Source organism: Sebastes umbrosus, chromosome 17 (genome assembly GCF_015220745.1).
Source record: "Sebastes umbrosus isolate fSebUmb1 chromosome 17, fSebUmb1.pri, whole genome shotgun sequence".
NCBI lineage: Eukaryota > Metazoa > Chordata > Actinopteri > Perciformes > Sebastidae > Sebastes > Sebastes umbrosus.
This window is the reverse complement of record NC_051285.1, coordinates 8,859,037-8,874,309: the sequence shown is the minus strand read 5'-3', so window position 1 is coordinate 8,874,309 and position 15,273 is coordinate 8,859,037. Positions and strand designations below refer to the sequence as shown.

At 39.6% G+C, this 15,273-nt stretch overlaps 1 protein-coding gene and 1 long non-coding RNA gene across 8 annotated transcripts in view; one reads left to right on the top strand and one right to left on the bottom strand.

Annotated features, from left to right (window-relative positions):
* jakmip2 (janus kinase and microtubule interacting protein 2) overlaps positions 1–15,273 on the bottom strand; it is a 36,629-nt gene that overhangs the window by 7,137 nt on the left and 14,219 nt on the right. For 3 of the 7 annotated variants that reach the window (XR_005203796.1, XR_005203795.1, XR_005203797.1), the window contains exons 5-23: positions 14,522–14,731; positions 13,375–13,473; positions 13,114–13,260; positions 12,871–13,011; positions 12,142–12,198; positions 11,792–11,914; positions 11,342–11,470; positions 11,034–11,117; positions 10,716–10,778; positions 9,641–9,739; positions 9,111–9,212; positions 8,482–8,535; positions 8,335–8,400; positions 8,177–8,245; positions 7,151–7,228; positions 5,889–5,939; positions 4,855–5,007; positions 3,982–4,047; positions 3,545–3,621 (exon numbers count right to left, since the gene is read on the bottom strand). Coding sequence is in view for 4 of the 7 variants with exons in the window: in XM_037748229.1 (XP_037604157.1) it covers positions 1,347–1,541; positions 3,982–4,047; positions 4,855–5,007; positions 5,889–5,939; positions 7,151–7,228; positions 8,177–8,245; positions 8,335–8,400; positions 8,482–8,535; positions 9,111–9,212; positions 9,641–9,739; positions 10,716–10,778; positions 11,034–11,117; positions 11,342–11,470; positions 11,792–11,914; positions 12,142–12,198; positions 12,871–13,011; positions 13,114–13,260; positions 13,375–13,473; positions 14,522–14,731 (1,986 nt within the window). In the remaining 3 variants the exon portion in view is untranslated. Of the gene's footprint in view, positions 1–198; positions 1,542–2,144; positions 3,622–3,961; positions 4,048–4,854; positions 5,008–5,888; positions 5,940–7,150; positions 7,229–8,176; positions 8,246–8,334; positions 8,401–8,481; positions 8,536–9,110; positions 9,213–9,640; positions 9,740–10,715; positions 10,779–11,033; positions 11,118–11,341; positions 11,471–11,791; positions 11,915–12,141; positions 12,199–12,870; positions 13,012–13,113; positions 13,261–13,374; positions 13,474–14,521; positions 14,732–15,273 lie in introns of those variants that run through there. The other 4 variants (XM_037748229.1, XM_037748228.1, XM_037748230.1 and 1 more) reach the window with 3 other exon arrangements.
* Positions 4,581–5,767, top strand: LOC119475489. Its single transcript, XR_005203808.1, has 2 exons — positions 4,581–4,722; positions 4,826–5,767. It is a non-coding gene; the product is annotated as an uncharacterized LOC119475489 (long non-coding RNA).

Genomic DNA, 15,273 nt, shown 5'->3' with positions numbered 1-15,273 from the left:
GGTTGTCTGAAAATATTTACAAGTTTGTTAAAAGATCATGTGACTTTAAAGGGCAGAATTGAAAGTCGCTCAGGTGAAACCAGCACCCCCTGCTGGTCAACCAGAGCAACACACTTTTGGATTCATAAATACAGTATACTGTGTGTGATAGAGGGAGGAAAAAGGAAAAAAGGGAGGCAAATATTTCGTTACTCCACATTCATATTCCAACGATTTTTTAAGTTATAATTCTCAAGGGAATAAAGTTCATCTTTTGCAGCCGTCACCACAATAAAACAGAGCAATTTGAGTCATTTATGAACTACGTCAACTGTTCAAGCTGCTTCAGAGAGTGAAATAAAAGTGCAACTATTCACAGAAATAAAAGGGGGGAGACTACATGGAATAATTCAGACACATGTACATATCAACAAATGTATATATTACAGTACAGAACAGGGATGTTTTGAGCAGTGGAAATCTTGGGACAGTATCTGAGTGGTGGGAGCTGTAGAAAAGAAAGATAACCAGAGAGTAAAGCTCTTACAGTCTGCTGGTTTTTTGAGGAAAAAATCAAGAAGCGGTTCGACAATCTGTGGAGATCCAGGCGCTGGATCAGAAAGTGTCCGTGATCTTTTTCTTTCTCTTTTTACCTCTCTTCACTCTTATGTGTGTCCGGTGAAGTCAACCTGAGTGTCCTGTATCCCTCTTTTTAGTGTCTGTACACACCAGTAGCTCTGTCTTTTGTCGAGGTATAACCTCTGGAGAGTCCAAGCAGTCTGTGTAAGCACCATTCTGGGAGCAGCGAGGGCGGGCCAGCCGGTGACACACCATGTCCCATTAGCGTTCCTTATTATAATCTGACCTGAGACCAGCACTGGCCTCTCTGCACTCATGGGCCCTGAGTTGGCTCGCTTCTACATCACCAAGAGGTTCACGCATTCGTGAAGAACGTCCTTCCGGGTTTGGAAAGGAAAGAAGAGAAGAAGAAGAAGAAGAAGAAGTTGTGGTCCGTCGGTTTGTTTGCCTCGTTGTCTGTGAGTCGTTCTGCCTGTTTAAATCCCCACTGTGGCTAAATGGTGGTGAATGACGCGTTATTATTACCCTGCATGGCAGAGAGAACATTTCCCAGGCTTTGGTTTTGGATTTGTCAAAGCATGTTTTGTGTGTTTGCATCTGCATGCGTGTGTATATGCATGCGTGTCTGTGTGTGTGTGTAGGTATATGTGTGTGTGTGCATCTACTAAATGTGTGTCATCCTTGCAGCCTGTTACAGTACTCCCAGCTGTTTGGAGAGATGTCCAACATCGCTCTTAAAGAAAAACAAACGTCATCCTGGGCAGTATCCTGAGAACCCCACCCCAAATTCAAAATAAAAAACCCCGAAAGATTAAAATCTGAAGTGTGAACGTCCATGGCCAACGCACGATACATCCACCTATACTGACAGCAGTCACTGATGTTATGACGCTAGCAGCCACTGTTACGCACATTGTTCCACACTTGTCCAGAAAATAAATAACACTGCAGTCACAAACAAGATCTCCAAGCTGACACACCACCTGAGAGACAGAGAGAGAGGAGTCACAAGGAATTAGAGGAGCGAAGAGTATGGTGTGTCAAAGCAAATTTAACATACACTGCACATTTTTATAGTGTTTAGAAATCATTATTGTATTTAGAGCTGCAACGATTAATCAAGTAGTTGTCAACTATTAAATTAATCAGCAACTATTTTGATAATCAATTAATCGGTTTGAGTAATTTTATAAGAAAACAAATCTAAATTCTCTGATTCCAGTTTCTTAAATGTGAATATTTTCTGGTTTCTTTCCTCCTCTATGACAGTAAACTGAATATCTTTGAGTTGTGGACAAAACAAGACATTTGAGGACGTCATCTTGGGCTTTAGGAAACACTGATCAACATTTTCCACCATTTTCTGACATTTTATAGACCAAACAACTGAACGATTAATCGACAATGAAAATAATCCTTAGTTGCAGCCTTACTCTGATATAATAATGATTATAAATTATGAAATGTAATCATATTCTAACTCTTTATTATTATAATACTTCAGTTAATTAATAATGCTTTGTTTTGTTGTTCTTACTGCATGCACTTATTTTATTCTATTTGACGAGTTTTGGAGTTATCAAAAGTTATCTTTTTATTGGTTCGGACTGTATTTAAGCTTGGTCTACAAAAACGGTTTTGCATAATGCCTCACACTTTATTAATCGAGAAAATAATCGTTAGTTGCAGTCCTAATTGTATTATTTCGGTATTTAGCAGTGTTTCAGCAAATTTGTCAGCAATCCAGACTATTTAAAGCAACTAAAAATAATGTCAGCAATATAAGCAAATTGGTAGAGTATACTATAATCCATGCTGTTTTCATCCTTTCCAGTCTGACTTGATGCTTTTCAATAGACTTATAGCAGTTCTTTCATTTCAGTTTTTTGCTTAGGTGTAACCTTGAGCCCTAATGTCCCACAAAGTTAACAACTAGCTGGTGAACATAGTGGAGTGATTAGCAGCTAAAGCGCCAGATATGTTTCTCAGGATTTGTTGGAGACCAAACCAGAGCTAAAAGACGAAAACTAGTGGTAGACATAACAACTTTCTTTGGTGATATTACAGTATGTTGTCACAGCTTGTTGCTCTGCCCCCAAGTGGCTGAAAAACTAAAATCAACTACTGAATATTCCTGTAAGACCATTTACAAACAACGTAGACTGTATGCATCATTTTAAAAACACATGTAGAAACATGGGTTAAAAGTCAAGAGGTGACAACAAACACAAGAGAGGGAGAGAGATGGCGATGACGATGGCTCTGTTTGCTTCCTGAGTTGTCTGCTACCTGGAAACATTTCAGTAAGCAAAAATGATACGTTGATGTAAAAAAGAAAAACATGAACGATAACAGAAATGCCTGAGTGGAAAGATAAAGAAGGAATGAATATTTCTAAGTGAAGGCGAGGTGAAGCAAGTACATGTATAGGAGGGAGAGTACACAGACCAGGGTCAAATAGCACCGAGACTCCCAGTGGTCACACTGTGATGACAAAATAAAGCATACTGTCTCAAAATGTCACCACTGTACAGTTTTTAGTTTGTTTGTATTTTCCTTTTTAAAACAACTACAGATTAAATGTTAATCTGAGAATTAAATACAGGCCAAGATAAGTATTTTGACATAATTTGTGTTGAGTTTATTGTACAATGTATACTCTGCTCTCACTGGCTGATTTGCAGTATCTACAGTTCAGTTCAATTTTTCAAAATAATAATACATTCCCTGCTTTTATTCTGAAGGTCAGAAGCCCGTATCAGGAAGTCTTAATAATGCAATAGAAATGCATCTTGACTGAGTGCATGTCAAGGCCAATTCTGGCTCTGCAGCCGGAGTACTCCCAGCCTTTACTCTGGCAGCTGCACAAAGCCAACACACTTGCTGTGCAGTTTCTGCTTCAATGGAAAAGTATTTGACCGAGGTCCAGAAAAGAGACGGCGCTGGTGGTGGTCTGAACTTTCTACACAAAGCCCTCAGGACTCACCTCTGCTACAGGACACGCCAAAGACTTCAAGGCCAAAGGATAAAGGCAAGAGAAAAGAACAAGAACAGAAACAAAAACTGGAGAAAGAAAGAGGTGCAGAAGGGACAAAGAGAGTGAGAGAATTAGAGAAACACTCAGGATATGTTAGTAACAGCAGAGACAGAAACAGAGGCTCACTGCACAGGGAAACTGGATAGTAATAATTAAGAAACCAATCTTTCTGAATATCAATTATGTTTGAGCTTTCATGAAAGAAATCAAATAGAAATACACTCAAAATTCAATTTAATATTGATTCCACATGCTTGAGGCTGAAAAAATCCCATCAGAGATATTTAAACTAATGAACTCGGTAGTATTTCATGCTTTGTGTTCAAGCTTAATTAATGTATGTATTGACCTTTTTTTTCTACATAAAGACATGAAACATGGCCTACCTTCTCCTCCAGGTCTTTAATCTGCCTCCTCTGGATTTCCGTCTTGTCTTCAAGGTCGCGAATTCTCTGCAGAGATTCAGAGAGAAAACTGTGAGGAATGTGTTTTTTGTGAGGGGTTAATTATCTCTAGCCAAGAGAGATTTCACACATACAAGTGAAACATGCAAACCTGTTTCCACACAGAGCTCTATTATCACCAGGGCTGGGTACTTTTTAAAAAATGACGGTGCCAGTACCAATACCAGTACCCTTAAAGTGACACCGATACCATTAATAGAGTGCTTCATTCGATACCCATCATGTGAAAGGAAGCGGTGTGTGTGTGTCCCACACTGAACATAAATCATTGGTTTCATTTGATTGCTGCTAGACCGCCCAGCAGGTGCGTCCTTTGTGTGCAGCGAGTGGGAGAGAAAACTATTTTTTGACCGCAGTGAAAATGCCACTAAAAACACTGCGGCCATTGTGCCTAACAGGCAAATATTAACAATGAACTCAACCGACCTGCTGCTCTGGAGTTAGTGGAAATGTTTGGATCACACAAGTCTGAAACAATCCTACGCAGCCGCTGTGTGCAATACACAGACTCTTTCTGGGTCGGGCACACTTGGGCATGCTTTGAACTCATGATGTGAATGGTACTAGAGTGAAATTGGAGTAGGAGACGAGGCAACGCTCCAATTTTTTTTTAAATCCGCTCTGCGTTCAATCCAAAATCCTTCATCGATTCATCGATTGCAGGTATTGTATGACTGGAGAAGTTTTGATACTACCTATTACTGGGTTATTTCGGTCGATACCTTAAAGGGTAACGAGTACCCAGCCCTGATTATCACACACACAGATCCATCAGCGGTACAGATGTAGACGGACCTTGTGCGCCTGGTGCAGCAGCTCCATCCTCTCCTGGAGGATCTGGCAGTCGTACTCTCGACTCTTCCTCAGCATCTGCCTCCTCAGCTTCTCCACCGCCGTCCGCAGCTCGTCCTTCTGAAGCTCATCCAGAGGCTCGCCGTACTTTATCACCTGGAGGAAGAGGACAGGCATCAGAAACAGTAGATATACCATAATGGATTTAAGGAAACACTTATCTCTGGTCCTACTGTTCTTATGTGAACACTTCTAACGTCAGCTTCAAGGAAATAAGATTCCTGGAAGATTTCTAGAAGCCTTATAGGAACGTTATGTTTCCTGGAAGCCCTTATTTTCTTAATTTGCATTCATTATTGCAACATCTATCAGATGGACCAAATTATATACTTATAAAGGTTAAACTCCAACTTTTACATTTTATATACACTTCATACTATCCTTTCGCAGAGTAAATATTGCACCTTTATTTTTACCTAAGCTATTATACCTTGGAGTGGAACATTTTTATTTTTTTCCATTGTCATCATTTTTGATGGGTTTGTTTATATGTGCATATATATTTTGGAGTGGGGGATATTTATCCCCCTTTACTGTTGTTTTGTTTTATCTTGTTTAACACTTGAATATAACACTATATACAGCTGGAAAAAATAAAGTAATTGTTGATGTAACTAAATAAAAGATAAGTTCAAATAAAAGAATTGCAAAGTCTCTATAATCATGAGTCAAATAATTTGCAATTAGCTATGTAAAGTAGTCATGTGGACTCCATGTTGATAGCACAGATGTTCCAGATTAGTGGGATGTGCATGGGTGCATGTCAAATTAATGATATTATTTTTGTGACGCATTTCTTTAAGATTTAAATTGATGTCTGATCTGATGAACCTCACCCCTCTAGTATTTCAGATGACATAAATGTAACCAGTACTGATGTTTTACAAGAGGTTGACATATTACAATGAGATTTATTGTGTGAAATTGACAGTGCTTTTCATAACAGTAAGTGTGTAATATGTTGTGACATGAAGCACCTTGTCCTGCTGCAGGGCGTTGTATAACGTTGCTTCCAACTCTTGGATTTGCTGTCGGAAGGAGAAAACAGGGCTGTTGTTACTTTTGATATCGAGTCAAGTCCAGTCAAGTCAAATCTATTTCTATAGCACATTTAAAACAACCCGAGCTGGCCAAAGTGCTTTACAGAGATAGGCAGAATAAAAACAGGTCAACAGAGCAGACAACAAAATCACACATATCCACAGACAGAGACCGAGATAAAATCCATGAGTAAAAGACTGTTATAAACATTATAAAAGGCCAATTGGTAATCACAATTTAAGTGCATTCAAAAGCCTTGAGCTGTGCTTTGAAAGACTCCGTAGAGGGAGCAGATCTGATGTGGTGGGGCAGTTTGTTCCACAGACTGGGGCCCGCAACTGAGAAGGCGCGGTCGCCCCTGAGCTTCCTGATTGGCCTAGGTGGGGTATAGGGAGTTAAAAGGGCAGATAGGATGGGCTGACTCCCATGTAGAGGGAGTTACAGTAGTCAAGGCGAGAGGTAATAAAAGCATGGATTACTTTTTCACAGTCTTGGAAAGATAAAAAGGGTTTTACTTTTGTTAGGCTTCATAGTTGGAAGAAGCTGCCTCTCACCACAGAGTTTATCTGTTTATCAAACTTAAAAGCAGAGTCAAAAATCATCCCAAGGTTTTTTGCGGAAGGTTTCACACAGGATGACAGTGGGCTGAGCTTTTCACACAGAAAGCTGGTGGATTCGGGGGGAGGGGAGGGGAGGGCAAAGAGAACCACCTCAGTTTTCAGTTCATTTAACACCAAGACGTTTTGGGACATCCAGCCTTTAATGTCCCGGAGACAGTCAAACAGAGGTTGTAAAGACAAAGGGCTGGGACTTTTTAGTGGTACATATAGCTGGGTATCATCCGCAAAACAATGGAAGGAGATGTTGTGCTTCCGAATGAGGGGTCCCAGTGGGAGCATATAAAGGGAGAAGAGGAGAGGAGCCACAACAGTAAACACAAAAATATGTACAACTTTGTATTAATTAACTTACATTACCAGCAGAATTAACCCTAACCATAACTACTACATGCATAACCCCAACCCTTCAACTAAACTTGTCATGATTGTAACCATAGTCAAGACATGAAATATAAATGATGAACTTGTGGGGACCTAAATATTCGTCCCCATATGGGAATTGAGTCTCAGCAGTCTGACCGTGAACAGATTTTGGCCCCACAAAGTGATGTATACGTGATACACAAACACATACGTACCATGTAGGCCTGGTCCAGGGCCTGTTTTCTATAGTCCAGCTCCTCTTCTAGATATCCTTTCTGTTTACAGAACATCTCCTGTACACAATAAAGCAGGTCAGAGACAGTGATAAGGGGGAGGGAATTTTTATTTATTTAATAACTCAATTGTAACGTAACACTTTATTTAACCCTTTAAAAACAGACCTCCTGTGGACGCCCGCCCAGAGAAGGAAGATCGTTGTTTACATGATTCTGTTTAAATAAATGTTAAATAAAAAACATAATAGCTAGAGCATTAATTATTTTTGCAGCAGAAAGCTAAGGCTTCTGTCTTTCTCGTCGTCACGCTGTACGCTCGTGATGACATTGTTATGTTATGTTACGTTACGTGCGGAACGTGCTGAAATGCACGGTGGCGCCCGAGTGTTGCATTCATTCTTTTTGCAGCAGAAAGGCTTCTGTCATTCGCATCATCACGTTGTACGCACGTGATGATGTCATTACTATCAAACTATCAAAACGCCTTTGCACCGATCTGCTCATAAAAATTAGCACATGTCAAAAAATCAAAAATGTGCATGGTTCAAATAACTTTTGGAGTGTTAACAAATATTTTGTTCATGTTTCTACATTTAGAAATGTTTTGGATTAATATGTTATATATGTAACATGTCCGATCTATTTTTATTTATAACACAATTTCAATACTCAATAATTATCAATTATTATAGTTTATTGACTGACATAATGTTGTAGCATAATATTTGAAGACACCAAGAATCCAAGAAATGACATCACAATAAGCAAAAATACCAATGTAGGTACTGGCGGACCATTACTATTGCAGAGTTCAAAGGGTTAAACCAATATTTTAAGACTAGGGTCTAAGTGATATGGGGGATAACAGGCCTACTGACAGCTTCAATCATATCACACTGGACCAAAGCTGCTGTTGAGCTATTAAAAATAAGAAAAATGTTATACTCAAGCAGGAGGCCAAAGAGGAAATCAGAGAGGCACAACAACAGGATTGTTTTGACTCACCATCTCTATCTCCAGGTCCATCATCTTCTGGTGCAGCGCTGCCTCCGTCCCCTCGATCTGTTGAATCCACTAGAGGGCAGCAAACAGCAAAACATGAGTCAGCACAGCACAAACTGTTCCATGTGTTGAGTTTTCCATGATGTGGTTTCTAAACGTACCTTTTCTGCTAGTGACAAAACAGTGCTGGCCTGAATGATGGCCACTTGCTCTTCATTTCTTAAGTTCTATACAAAAGGGAAAAAACTTATTAATAATGTGCCTGTTTTAGCATCATATATTGATATGTTTAGTTCAATATGAATTACCCCGTTGTCTCCCAGGATATCCAGAAGTTTGATGAGATCTGGTATGCACACGTCCTGTAAAGAAAACAGAATAATCAGGAGCATACACAAAAAGGCATTTACCTTTAATGTTTACCTCTAATCAAGTCTTCCTTCCACTATAAAATTAGTTCAAAAGCATGGATCTTCACAGCTCCTCGTTTGCTGTGTGGCCATAAGAATTGTGGGATCTGTCACAGGGGGATCTCTTGCTTTTATACTTTATGATTAATTAAGTCAAGTCAGTTAATTTATAGAGCACATTTAAAAACAACAGGAGTTGACCCAAAGTGCATTCTAGTAGAGGCGGATGGGTTCGGATCTGCCTCAATACATAGTTTAAGACACCGAAATGTGCATTAAAGGCAATAATGTAATACAGTAAAACCATAAAAGAGAGGTAAAAATGAAATAAGAAGACAGGAGAAATAGAATCAAACCAACAACATATTAAAATGCAGTAAGAAGATGTTAGAAATAAGCCTCTGACTGAACTAAAAGCAAGCGAAAAAGGTGAGTCTTTAAATTTTTAAATTGCCAATGGTGGAACAGGATTTAATGTGGGACGGGATCACTGTAATTAAAGCAGACGAGTCCTTTTCATTGCTTACCTTGACCCCCTCCTTCATACAGTAGATCTGCAGTGCACTGACTCCCTCAGAGAAGGGATGCATCCTCAGGTGGTTGAACGGAGGGGACTTCCTCTCACGCTCCTACAACAACACATTTCATGATACTGTAACTCATTACAAGTCACTCTTGACTCCATAATTAGTCCTTTTATGAAACAGTATGTTCACGTTTACTGGCTTGTTTTAAACTGTCGTCTTCAGACAGCATTTTTTCAAACAGCTTAAAATCAATGCCGACAATGACCCTGATGAAGACCTATGTCATATCCCATAAATCACTTTGATCAGTGTACTGAGCACATCTGAGCGATCAGTTCTCCTCTCTGCTCACTAGGTGGCAGCTCAGACCTTCCCAAGCTGCCGTCGGTATCTGCACTGCAGCACGATGAAGCACAAAGACCGCTGTCAGCTAATCATCAGCCTGACTGACAGACTGGTGGGCTGCCTGTCTACGTGGATGAATGGCTAACTTGATAGGATTTAAAGAAAGGGAACTCTTTGTGACTCACCTCTAGCTCCAGTATCCTAAACTCTAACAGCTCATTCTGATCTTTGGAGTCTTGTAGTTCCTGCTGCAGCCGGCTGTTCTCTGAATCCAGCTTCTCCACCTGGACACCATAGACTCAGAATTAACTAGACAGGAAGAGGCAACTGTTGTCCACTACTTCAGACTGCAGCTACAGCATGTTATGTAATATGATGGAGATAAAGTGGCAATTAGATAAGTCATAACTGTAGGAAACTACCTCAAAGCTGTAAGGCTTTAAGCAACACTAACTACCAAATGTATCACCTGTGACAGGTGTTACTAAACTGATAAAAAAAAATCATAGTTTGTCAGGCAATTATAATGATATTTTTAAATAATACCAATGCTGTGCATTGAAGAAAGTAACTTATCACGAGACTAAACTATAGTCGTGTTGCCATTCAATTGTCAAGTAAATTTTAGGCAAACTTTTGAAATATCGCAAAAAAAGAAATACGAATTAGGCGCGTTTCCATCAGCTGGTTTGGAGCGAATAAACTCTGCTATAGCGTAGTTTGGTCAGAAGTTGGCTTTGCCATTTAACCATCTACGAGAGAAAAAATAGAGAGAGGTCTTCAGTGATTTGTTTCAATTGGGAAAGTTTTAATTGTTCTTTCATGTCAGCTAGTAATGATCATGTTGTCCGGAAACGAAGACAAGCATTAGCACGTCATGGGAATATCCGAGAAGATGCCCACAGCAGAAGCAGCAGATCATCAGTCATGTGATATAAATGTTCGCGACAGCAGAATTTATTCGGCAAATGCGTTTCCATAACCCATTTATCGCATCAACTCTAATTCGACAAAGGCAAAAATCACCTCAAGCAAGCATTTTGTTTCCGCATTTGAGGAAGTTTTATCTAATTTTGCCATTGCCATACAGCTTTTCTAATGCAATACTTTAAAATGTGCATAAAAATATGTGAATGGAAACACGGCTAATAAATATCAGGGCAACATAAATACACTTTTGACCAATCAGATTCGTTGAAATGACAATCACAAACATCTTAAAAAACACTGAAGTTGTTTGATTATTGGAAAAAGTCCAACCTTATCTAATAGCTCCTGATTCCTTCGAAAGAAGAGCTGCTTCTCCTCCACCCATTTGGAGTCCTGATAGAAGACAGAGACACTTAATGCATTAAATCAAAGCTATTAAAAGAAAGTAGAAATATCATTTAACACATTTTGTTTCAAGAGATATCCCGTGTAACTCGTAACGTTGATGAGAGAACAGTAGGAATCCCAAACTATAACACTAATTCTTTTTTTGAGGATGTGCTGCTAATATTTACATATTGTGTTTTGTCCACCACCCTACGCGTGCATTCATCTGCGTTCATTCATGCAGGTGCTTGTGTGTCCTACCTGTCCCTTCATGTTCAGCTCCTTCTCCAAGTCCTCTATTTTGGCTTTATACCTGAGAAGGTCAGCTTGGATATGCTCCTGAGCCTGAAACAAGAGCAAAACGGACGTTCATTAGCCGCTAGAGCAGCGTTTGTCAAGCGGGGGACTGTGAACCCCTAGGGGGTCTGTGCCGGTATTGCAGGGCTTACATGGAATATCTTTTTTATTTAAAATCATTACAAGAATATTTGGGTGCACAAATATATTGGACAGGAATAAAACAAACAAACAAACAGTGATATTCTCACTGTGTATTCTACGGTATGTACCCTGGCTTCCATCTCAGCGTCCAGAATGCCTCCTTTCTGTTCCTGCAGCAGGGCATAGGCTCGCTGTAAGGCCTGATACTCCCTGGTCAGCTGACGGAAACGCAGCTCCGACTCCTCGTTGGCTAGACCCTTGGTTGACACACACACACACACAGGTTAGAGGTTAAACGCTATGGCTGAATTGGTTTACAGTATATCCCTTTCAGATGTAACTGAATGGATCTGATAGTGAATTAAAACAGGTTGGTCTGATGATTAGTGATGAATAAACTCTCTTATTGGAAGAAATTCTTTCACATACGGATTAAGCTCGTTAAAGGGCCTGATTCGGCCCTCGGCCCGCCAATTGAATAGGCCTGGTCGAAAACATACTAATGTGATTGTGACTGTAGTCACTGTGACACTCCTTAGCCTTCTTGGTTGCTTAACGAACATGAGGAACGTTCTCACCTCCTCCAGGTCTTCATCAGGAGTAGCAGGAGTTCTGTCCATCCGGAACGAAGCCACTGAAGACGTCTCCGAGTCCATAGACTCTTCATCGTACCCAAAGAAGGTGTCTACTACGATGTGCCTCTGCAGAGGAGGAAGTTGAAAGATTTACAGATCTAAAAATCTCTGATGCCTTGTTAACATGACTTCAGCATGACCCCTTCTCAACAATACTAATTTATTCAAAAGTGATGAAAGATTTCATTGTGTTTTTCAAAAAATACACTGTCACAAAATGTGTTTACTGGTTTTATAAAATAGTAACCAAACTAAGTACACTTTAAGATAGAAACAAAGTTAATTCTCTTTACCTTTATTGGCCTGGAACTTCTTTTATGCCTTTTCTTTCTTAGTAGTTTTTCTCGGTCCTGGAAAAACAGACAAATGCAGAGAAGATAACACACCACTGTAAGATGATCCTGTTTTCTTTCTTCTCTTTTCAAAACAAATAAAAGAAAACTAAATCAATGACAACACAACACTGAAACAAACTTTCACTGAGGATGTTGTATGTCAATAGTTTTATGGTAATCATGTGGCTTTCAAATCTTGCCTCTGCGTTTGCAGTCTGATCATTAAGGATATTACTATATTATATTTGTAAAATAAGCTACACAGCGTGCCTGGTTACAAGGACATTTTACATTTAGTTGGTGCAGCAAAAGTGGTGGTAAATTATACTACAGGTTATCCTTGACTGCAGAATATCGCTGGTATGCAAATAAGTAATGATACACTCAAACGATTTTGTCGACTAATCGATAAGTTGTTTTAATCGACAGATCTGTCAAACTGAGTTTCTCCACAAAGAATCACACAAAAGCACCACTTTAAATCTTGTCTTTACCAGAGATGAACTCATGAGTTTCTTGGAAATAAGTCATTCAGCATGAAAAAAGCATTAAAAACAACCAATCAACTTAAGAAATCTCCAGTTTCCACATGAGCTCAGGATTAACCCCCATGATCCCAACTGCCTACTCTGCAGATTACAGAAACGATCAAAGACCTGCAGCCTCATTACATAGAAAAAGACATACCCTTGTCAACTCATCAATCATGCTTTGCTGCTCCAGGACTTGAAGCTTGAGAAAGGCTATTTCCTGGTCATCATGTGCTTGGTCCAGGTCATTCAGAGACTTGAGTTTCTTCAGTGGAGCATGGGAGCTCATCTTCTCCTTCTGCAGACACACAGCACACACAGAGAGGAAGGTCACAACATCCACCTGTAAATCAGCATGTCCCTAAATGTATATATGATGCTAATGTAACTCTGTGCGGACCATCTCATGGTTCTCCTTGACCAGGTGCTTGAGTTTCTCCTCCAGCTTCTGGATCGTCTGAGTCAAATCATCATTCCTCTTGCTCAGCAGCTTGTTCTTGTCCAGCATTGGCTTACACTGCTTCTCTGACTCTCGAACTCGCTTCAGCTGGTGGGGAGAAAGAAGGGACACAAGGATTTATCGTGCAGCCGAGAGATTTGAAGGAAAACCTGAAAGGTGAAGATGAGGAGATCCATCTTTAACTGAATCATTCGGTCGTACCAGTTCATTCCTCTCATCGACCAGCAGTGAGTTGCGGTCTTCTAATTTGCGTATAGTCGAGTTGAGTTCAGCGAGGCGCCTCTGGTTTCTCCTCAAGTCCTAAAACAAACAAACAACAATTTATCATATCACTAATCCAATCACTAGCCAGGTGTAGACAAATAAAAAACTTTAAATGATTTAAGTATGTCAATCTGGACTCAGCCAATACCTCGCCAATACTTTATCAATACACCTGTTCAACAAGCAAAAACATGCAAACATGTAAAAGCGATATTTCAATCTGCTCTGTCCGCAGTCTCTCATCCACCACCACTATGTTTACACAATCACTAGCTCTGCCAATAGTGAAATGTTACAAGGTAAAACAAAAGCTGTTTGTATGTAGTCTAACTGTTTAGCTTAGTTTGCCACGTATCTTAATATTTCTCTCTACCAGCGGTGTAGTCTGTGTGTCTGTGTTCTTCATTCTTTATCAACTTCGCTTAGGAATATTATTTCTTTTATTGTCATTTTAGATTTGTTTCCAGTGTGATATTATTGAGGTTATATGGTGACTTTGCTGTTGTAAACATTACTTTTGCGGCTCTAGAAACAAAATTTATATATATTTAAAATATAAATAAATTATAATCTAATAAAATAAGTATTCTTGTTTTAAATAATATATTTAAAAGCAGTTATAATGAAAAAAAAACAATAAGAGTATTGACGGAGAACCGACTTGTTAAGGAGTATTGATAAGAGTAGTAGGCTAGTATCGATAAATAGTACCGATCTCTACTCCTGTTATGAATACAACACGTTATGATGTTACTTTATTATCGCCAATCATTCCGGACCTGTGACATTGAATAAAAATCAGATGCAGACCTTTGAGTAATAATCCCTGGGCCAGTGCAACAATTAAATATTTTGTCCAATAATTCTAATATTTGTAACAAACCTACAACATTAAATTAGAGTTCAGTATTACTCTTGGCACGTTGGCACTTTAGCTACCAAATGGTATTCAAGGGCTAAAGCAAAGAGGGAAACATAGGGTTCAAGAGGCAGGAAGGCTTCTCTAAAACGAATAGGTTAATATTAATGTTTGATATGTAGCAGTGGGGCGTGGAATTTCTCCTTGCTATTCCTCTCTACTTACTGGGCTACCACAGTGCTCGGCTCCATCTCCAGCTCTGCCTGGAATCTCTCTTTTCGGGCTCCCCAGGCCGCACTCCGCCTCCTTGACGAGGAACAGCTGTTCGTCCAGGGCGTCCTTCTGGAGCTGCAGCCTCTGTAAGAAACCCGCCGTTGACTCCAGGTCCTTCTCCAGGGCAAAGATGGTGCGGTCTTTAGATTTGATTTCATCCACCTATAGCGAAGGAGAAGGAAAAAATGGTGTATTTAAAAAAAAAAATGTATGCTAACAAGTACGTTGCAAGTGTGTTACAGTATATCGTGTGGCTGAACATTAACTCCTTTGGCAATATGACATAGTTTACTGCATGAATGCAAAGTGTACAATGTAGTACACTAGTGAACATGAACTGAACATATGCCATGCATGCAGGACACCTAAACACAAGCATGTCATATATGGTGTTATGTCACAAGATGTACTTGCACCTCTAAGACCCTGCCGGGGCCAGTTGCATAAACATATTTTAAGACTAGTTTTGGTCTTGGACTGGTCTTAGATTGTGTGGTTAGACTAATATAATTAAGCCGGTCTGTTGTAAATATTAAGACTGAATTAATTTGAGGTAGAAAAATTAGCCACCTCTCCCACTGGCTAAGCTTGAGGTGAGAACTTTGTTGCTACGGCAACAAATTGTTACAAGGTTCGTTAGCTAACTATTTCAACCGTTTAGCCACTATTTTTATTTAACTATTTCAACTGCTTATCCAGTTGAG